Below are 8,836 nucleotides of genomic sequence, written 5' to 3'. Positions count from 1 at the left end.
TTACTTCTCAGAGGGATTTACCCGAAAAACACCACACCTCAGTTCTTACTCTACTTTTGTTTTTTGTTGTTGGCCCACCTACCCTGCACAACAGCGTTCCTCTCAAAAAGCACACTCACATTATACAAATCATGTGTGACGTCACAATGACAGCTGAGGTGGGAATGGATATGGAGTAAGGCAACCATGAACTGGTAGTTAAAAATGCTAATTTTATTGTATGGCAGAATTTACACAGACTTACACCAAACAAAAAGAAGAACAAATATAAAGTCAAAGTTGTTACGACATGAGGCAACACAAGTTTGTACCTGACCCTAAAATATCCCTGTATACTTTTATAAGTTGTGGTGGCCTAGCAGTCTCGGAAGGTTGTGGGTTCGAATCCCGACCCGCCAAGGTGCCACCCAACGTGTACTCAGAAACTGTATATATAGTGGTGATTACAAGGCCCTCGCAAACATGCTGCAATGCCCTTTAATGTTATTGTACAACAGTAGATGCATGCAGATTTTTTTGAACAAATTCATAGAAACTGCAGAGATTCCTTTGCTCCTGTGAGAGAAAAAACATTCTTCTTCTCTTCATCACAATCAATGAGCAAGCTGAACCCTGCCCCTTATAGCCTGGAGGAGTTTCACACCCGCACCTGAGGGCAGTGGTGGCCTAGCAGGTAAGGAAGCAGACCTGTAATCTGAAGGTTATGGGCTCGAATCCCAAACCGCCAAGGTGCCACTTGCACAGAGGACACATTTCATTGTGTCACCGTGTGCTGTGTTGCAGTGTTTCACAATCACATCACTTTTACGTCCAGAAGCAGAGCAGCTTGACTTAGTTACAGCTGAATTTAACACTATCATCTGGCAACACAGTGAAGTGATTGTCATAGTGAAACACAGCACATGATACCAAATACAAGGTTGTGGACCGGCAACCTTCTGATCATGGTCTGTTTCCTTACCCTCTATGCCACCATGTTTGGGATGTGAGAAAACACATATAATGATGTCTATTATATGATGTCTAGATGCGACTGACTTCCTGGACCGAGTGTTGTGTCTGTGTAAACGAGCATCCTGAAAAGCGCCAACACAGTGTGTGTGTGTGTGTATATATATATATATAATAAAACTACACAGAGTCGCCAGCAATGCAACAGCCGTAGCCAAGTTTATTGGGGACTCTCCCGCGCTGCCCCTACCCCTCTACCCCTTTTCATAATAAAAGCCCATCCCCTAAACCAGAACATTAGTTCAACAAGAAAAGAAGCTTACCACCCAAACACCACCACCCCAAAAAAACATCCGTTTCACCCTCCATTTTTTCATTTCCCACAGAATATTGAAAAGACTTTTTTTCCCCCCCCGAAACAACCACAAACCCCTAAACCTCCAACATGACACAGATGAATCCTGGGAAAATGGCCCAGAATGCTGTGGTAAGGTGTAACTTTTTAGTCTATCATGATGAACAACCTGTGCATGACCATCCAAAGCACCCACAATCCAGAAGGTCTGATTGGGGCTTCCTGAGGGCCCAGCACATCCACAATCCTGAAAGGACCCTTCCATTGGGGAGCACGTTTTTTACAGTCCTCTGCAGGGCTATGCAACCACACCACATCTCCCACTGCATAGAGCTGGAACAAGTACAGCTGGCATAACAATCTGAAGCTGGGCCTGTCCTGAAAGGGGCAAAAGGGCCGAGAGCACCCCTTCATCTGTCCCAGAGGAGACCGAGAGCCACCCCTCTCCATCCAGTCCAAACAGTTGCAATAACCGGGTCGTCCTGCTGCTGCTCAGCCATCTCAGCCTGTAAGTGAGACAGAGCATGGGGAAAAGGCATAATATCAGAATCACTGATTTCCTCTAAATCTTGACCCAGGTGGCTTTGCCAACGGCCTTTTTGGCTGAGGTGCATCCGCCTGCCTTGCTGGCCCTATGGCATTCACATGGGCCTGTAACTCATATCGGATGTGATCTTCTGATCCACCCACTGCATCCAGAGGCCGTTGTGAGAGGGCGTCAGCATTGGCATGTTGTGTCCCATCTCCATGCTGCAAGACCAAGTTAAAAGAGTCCAATTCTAGAACCCATCTTGCTCTTTTCCCTGTGGGGTCGTTGTCAATTGCCATGCCGCAGAAGCCCAGCAGTTGTTTATGATCTGTTATGATGGTGAACGTACTTAAGCCGAAATTGGCATACGGCCCTCACTACGGCCCACAGTTTCTGTCTTCAGTAGGGGCAGTGCTGGCCTAGCGGTTAAGGAACCGGCCCCGTAATCAGAAGGTTACCGGTTCAAATCCTGATAGGCCAAAGTGCCACTGAAGTGCCACTGAGCAAAGCACCGTCACAACACACTGCTCCCCGGGTGCCTGTCATGGCTGCCCACTGCTCACTCAGGGTGATAGGTTAAATGCAGAGGACAATTTTCACTGTGTGCACCGTGTGCTGTGCTGCTGTGTATCACAAGTGACAATCACTTCACTTAGATTAACAAAAGCAGTCACATTTAACCGTCCATTGAAGAGGTGTGTCCTTGCAGGTTAGGTGATGAAGAGGTGGTCCATGCTGTGCAAAGTTCTTAACAATCCGCCGGTAATAAGAACACAGGCCCACAAATGCCCTCACTTCTGTTGGATTTTGTGGCTTAGGCCAGTTCCGGACCTTCTCAGTGTTGCAGGGATCTGGCTACAAGCCATGACAAGAAATCACGCACACCTGCAATGGGAGCCCCCTTAGCACCAACTCCATCATGCATTGAAATGTGGCTGGGGCATTGGTGAGACCCATTGGCATTAACTTCCACTGGTACAGGCCTCTGCCGGTTGTGAAGGCTGTCTTTTCCTGGTCTTCTTTGGCAACCTCCACCTGCCAATAGCAACAACAACAACATTTATTTCTTATATAGCCCAAAATCACATACAGTATGTCTCAATGGGCTTTGACAGACCCTACAGTTGACCCTTCTGAGTGCAAGGAAAAACTCCACACAAAAAAACTTTAGGAGAGAGAAAAAAGAAATGAAGAAATGTTGGGAAGGAGTGATACACAAAGGGACCCCCTTCCAGGATAGAGTGAGCCCGCAATTGGTGTCAGTGCAGGGTTGCTGATGATTTGTCCTATAAGAAAAAAAGTCCTACAAAGTCCTGTAGAGGTGGAAAAGGTTTGGAGGTACTGGACAGTGCAGAGTAGGTTTTAGTCCAGTGTCATTGTCTACTTTACCTGTCCATTTGTGGTGGAGGATTTGCTGAGGACTTGATCAATAAATTCAAGCAACTGTTAAGTTTTATTGGAATAAAAATTTCCATGGCTTGTGTACTTCACCTACCAGTAAAAGCTACATATGGTAAGCTGTTTTGATTCCTGACTTACACTAATAGAATAACATACCTGTAATTTTACATGCTGGTCTGTTACCCTCATTTACCCTGACAAAATAACTATAGAAAACTACAGTAAAATCATACTATCATGCACCACATCTACATTTTTGCGAAACAAGATGTTCTACGTATGCAAATTAACCAAGAGATTGCCATTCTGACAGGTAGGCTGAAATAGTAGTCAGAAGAACCCAGCAGCCGTTCAGTGTCAGCAAGAACAAGGTATGGTGAAATGGTATTACATTCTTGTCAAAATGTACAGTGAGCTCATGTATCTTGAGAAATTTTATAATTTTGGCATGCATTGTCCTGAGCACTTATTGGAAAAAAAATAGTCTCTTATGCTCCATGATTTCAGGTTAGATTAAGAAGTGCATCCAATTATGCCATTCCTTCAGCACATCTATCTTTTTCCCCAGTCTTGTGGCGTCACCATCTCAAAGATGGTCGAAATCCTGCAAGAAATACAATTCACTGTTGCCCGTGGTATGTTTAATGACACGTCTTTGGTCATGGTTACTCTGGGAGCCAATTCCCCCACATGGGACGAGCTGTCAATGACTGTCATGTGTCCTCAAAATTGATCAGTAGTGCGTCAATTGATCAAATGTCCGATTTTATGATTATCATTTTGTTCTTCATTTTAGATGCAGCTGCATTTCAGTGGAACAACCACGGACTCTACCAGAGACAACTGCAAATCTTTGTGTGTGGCTTGGAACAATGTGATCAGTTCTGCAGTTCTTCATAGGACCTTGCAATGAGCATTGTTGTTTAATTTTCCTTGTACATGATGCCACACTTCACAGTGTTTTATCCATTTTGACATATTACAGACATAATTTCCCATTATGACATAATGGGGTACTGTCCCCACACACTGCTCCCCGGGCGCCTTTCATGGCTGCCCACTGCTCACTTAGGGTGATGGTTAAATGCACGGTTGTGTGCACAATGTATCACAATGTATCACAATCACCTTCACTAATAGTGTTACATATGTGTGGTTAAACAAATTAGCATTTTATAGATATTTGTGAAAATATAGTGTTTGTGCACAATGGTCAATCCAAACAAATGGGCAGTGGTGGCCTAGTGGTTAAGGAAGCGACCCCGTAATCAGAAGGACACAGCACATGGTGCACACAACGAAATGTGTCCTTTGCTTTTAAACCATCACCTTAGTGAGCAGTGGGCAGCCATGACAGTGGGTGGAGACGGTGCTTTGCTCAGTGGCACCTCAGTGGAACCTTGGTGGATCATCTCCTGAAGCTCAAATTAATAAAGTTAATATTCATGAAAAGGACTGCCAGCTGCCGATATATGGCATGTACATATAGTCTTTATAAAATGAACACTAATGTTTCGTTTAGTTTTATTTGATGATTATCCAGAGCTTCCTGTCTCACTTGGAGACGCTTTCTGAAATTGACGAATCTGCTGCCGTTTGACGAATCTGCTGCCGTTTGACGAATCTGCTTCTTTTTACATCTGCAGTAAAACCAAGTAAAACACAAAGAAGTGCACGCGCGAGTCACCCTGCTGACGTAAATTATCCGTTTTTGGAGTTTTTTTTTATTTTGGGTATTGGTAAGTAATTTTATTCTACATAAAATTTAATTAAATGTAGAAACGCGTGTTATTTGAACTGTTTAAAGTGGCGGTCTGTTGAGGGAGGAGCGGGCTGATTTAAACTCGCTCTACACACAGACTCGGGTCAGACTTGAAAATGTTCTTCTGACACTTTTTATTGGTTTTTAAAAAAGCTTAAATGTAAGTAGTTTGTGTCCAGCGGGCTGGTGAACAGGTTTAATAGCAACAGATACAGTTATGCTAAAGTAGTTTCACGTTAGCAGCTAAATGCTCATTCAGACTGATGTCTGGGATCATTCATACTTTTAATGTGGAGACTTTTTCCTTCACTGTTCTTTATCCAACACATTTCCAACATCACAAATCACATTTAAATAAGAAAACACTCTGCTGTGATTGTCTGTAAAAGACTGCAGCAGCTCACATGAGCTACAAGCCTTTTTATGTGAATAGAGAGAAGCTGGAGTTGGTTGTGCTCGCTGTAAAATTAGCTGCAACTGAGGAATCTCCTGGGAATCAATTATAAAGGTGACTGTGTCTTTATGTAATATCAGAAATCTGATTTATGACAGAGTTTAAAGCTCGTATTACATTTAAACAGCCTTTTAATGAAAGTGAAGTGATTGTCATTGTGATACACTGCAGCACAGTACACGGTGACACAAAAAATGTGTCCTTTGCTTTTAACCATCACCCTTGGTGAGCAGTGAGCAGCCATGACAGGCGCCTGGGGAGCAGTGTGTGTGGACGGTGCTTTGCTCAGTGGAACCTGAGTGGCATCTTGGTTGATTCGAACAGTCAACCTTATGATTTCTGGGCCGCTTCCTTAACCTTATGTGTGACTTCTGTATAGAAACTACAACAGAGTGAATAAAAAAGATTGTATTCATAGTTGGGGGTCCTAGTGAACCAGAATTGATCACTTTATTGATTGTAACATGAAAGCACGTTCTAAGTCGCTCTGGATAAGGGCGTCTTCCAAATGCCTTAAATGTAAATGATAACCGTTAGGCCACCACTGCCTATAACATATATATAACATATATAGTCTTTCTCAGTGAAGGTATTAAACAGACCTAGTCTAAGCCTATTCCTGAATAAACTAAGCTTCTTTCCTGACGGAAGATTAAAATCAGTCAAGGAATAACTTAAGGTTTAACACTTTGGTCCACCCTACACACTTTTGTCCTTTTGGATTTATACTTTATTGATTTATTTGATCATGTTTCATACACCTTGTTGATGAATGTGTATGAAACATACACATTGTTTCATTTCGGGCTCAGTTTTTTGGTTTACAATTTAAATAAAACACTCAAGTAAACGCACCCCAGTGCAAAATGTACTTATTGAAACTTATTATAATAAAAAAATTTGATCCTGATAAAAACCACAAACAAAACATTCATTGTCACAGTTCTGCGGCTCTTTTGAGCCTTCTGGTGGTCTAAACGTTTTTTTACCAGCTTTCTCCACCAGATGGCAAACACACTATCCAAAATATGAATGTTGGAGATTCTAGGGGGTCTAATGGAGTGTGTCAGTAGAAAATATGTCCACAATTTAGATAATAAACACAAATGCGTAAAAACACAGAATGTGTAACAGTGGCACATATTCCATATCCTCTGTTTCATGTGTACTTTATATGCAAATGTTCAAATGATTTTATATTTTTAATCTAAAATGCATGAAACAACAGACTAGACATTTTCCAGCACAGAACTAACACCCAAAAAAACCTAATCAAAACAGACCCACATTTTGTTCTACGCGGCTGCAGGGTCAAACACAGTGCAGCACATGTTCAAAGCTTTGCAAGATTTTTAGTATAAAATACATATCTACACACAGGCTGATCAGTTTTAGGCAGACTAAACATTTTGTCCAGAACCCAAACAAACCCGGCTTTTGTTTACGCAGCTGCTGATTACAGTGCTTCGTACGGGATAATAAAGGAGGAGATCTCCTCATTTCAGTCATTTCAAGTGCAAGATGGCGAGATTGTACACTGCAGAGGAGGCGGTTGAAATGGTGATGGATCCCGATCCCACCGGGCCGGAGAGCGCAAGGTCAGAATCGGACACCGAGACAGAGGACTCCACTACGATGGATGAGGATTTTGTGCCAGGGCCGGACTCGTCCTCCACCAGCTCCACTGATTCAGCGGATACCGAAGAAGATGAGACGCCGGACACCTCATGGAGGTCCAAAAATGGAGAAATTTCCTGGGCACCCACAAATTCAGAGACCTTCAGATACAACTCTCCAGGAACAAAACTCAGGCCAGGACCCACCCGGTATGCAGTGTCGAGAGTAGACGACCTAACTGACGCTTTTTACTTATTTTTCACTGAAGAAATTACAGAAGTAATAACCAGGTGCACCAACCTGCATGGGAGCAGGACAGTCCAGGGGTGGAAGGACCTCGATGCCACAACGATGCGCGCGTACTTTGGACTCCTCCTCCTGGCCGGCGTCTATCGGTCCCGGGGAGAAACAACGCGCAGCCTCTGGGACGGCGATACGGGCCGCCACATCTTTCGGGCGACCATGTCCAGAAAAACCTTTGAGACAATTTCCAGATCGCTGCGCTTTGATGACCATCTCTCCAGACCACGGCGCCGGGATGATGACAAGCTGGCTGCGATCCGCAAAATATGGGACCAGTGGACTGACCAGCTCCCACGGATCTTCAACCCCGGAGCAAATGTATGCGTTGATGAGCAACTGGTGCTGTATCGTGGGAAATGCAACTTCCTGCAGTACATACCGAATAGGCCAGGGAGGTACGGCTTCAAAATATGGGCAACCTGCGATGTGACTACTTCGTATGTTTGGAGACTTTCGATCTACACCGGCCAATTAGCCGAAAAACACCAAGGACAAAGTGTCGTGCTGGAGATGACGCAGGGGCTGTCAGGTGTGACAGTCACATGTGACCACTTTTTCTCCTACGGACTGGCAGCACAGATGCTCAAAAAGAAGATTGCCATGGTCGGCACAATGCGAAAAAATAAAGCAGAACTTCCACCTAAGCTCCTGAGGGTCCAGGGGAGAGAATGTTTCTCTTCAGTGTTTGCATTTGCGGCAACACACACCGTGGTATCTTACATACCAAAGCGGGGTAAGAACATGTTAGTCCTCAGCACAAAGCACCGGGAGTCAGTGATCAGCAGCGGGACGAAGAAGGAGCCCCAGATCATCCTTGACTACAACCGCTGCAAAAGAGGAGTGGAGACAATGGACCAGGTAAATTTACACAATCCAGGCTGAGGTGTTTACTATTCAGCATCTTTTATATAAAACATTTCAATATCTGTGTGTCTGGTCCTTTTTTGTTTTGCAGATAATTGCAGCACACAGTTGCAGAAGAAAGACCAAACGTTGGCCACTAGCGATATTTTTCAATATGTTGGACATCAGTGCCCTCAACGCCTGCATCGTCTGGACTGCCATTGACCCTTCATGGAATACTGGAAAAGCCTACAGACGAAGGCTGTTCCTGGAGCAACTAGGGAAAAAGCTGGTCATGCCACAGATGACCCGCAGGCAGCATCTCCCACAGATTCCAGAAGCCATCAACCTCATTGTACAAGCCCAGACAAGCTCAGGTGACCTTACCGTGGATTCACCCAACCCCTTACCAACAGCCAGCCACACACGCAGGAAGCAGTGTGTGCTCTGCCCCACACGCAAAGTCTGTACCTTCAGCTGCAAGAACTGTGGAAAAGGAGTTTGCAAGACACATTTCAGTGCAATTTGCTCATCCTGCCTCCCCTGAACTTAGTGGTGGTGGTGGTGTTATTATGTTAACTTTCATGTTCTTGTTCTGCTATATTAATCTACAACAATAAA

The 8,836-nt window shown here is 44.2% G+C and overlaps 1 protein-coding gene across 1 annotated transcript; it reads left to right on the top strand.

Annotated features, from left to right (window-relative positions):
• The first annotated feature begins 4,891 nt into the window (after positions 1 to 4,891).
• LOC114785720 (piggyBac transposable element-derived protein 4-like) lies at positions 4,892 to 8,836 on the top strand. Its single transcript, XM_028972254.1, has 3 exons — positions 4,892 to 4,975; positions 6,902 to 8,230; positions 8,328 to 8,836. Exons 2-3 carry the CDS (start codon positions 6,974 to 6,976, stop codon positions 8,760 to 8,762), a joined length of 1,692 nt encoding a protein of 563 aa, XP_028828087.1. The 5' UTR covers positions 4,892 to 4,975; positions 6,902 to 6,973; the 3' UTR covers positions 8,763 to 8,836.

This window comes from Denticeps clupeoides, chromosome 3 (genome assembly GCF_900700375.1).
Source record: "Denticeps clupeoides chromosome 3, fDenClu1.1, whole genome shotgun sequence".
Lineage (NCBI taxonomy): Eukaryota > Metazoa > Chordata > Actinopteri > Clupeiformes > Denticipitidae > Denticeps > Denticeps clupeoides.
This window is presented reverse-complemented; position numbering and strand designations above follow the sequence as displayed.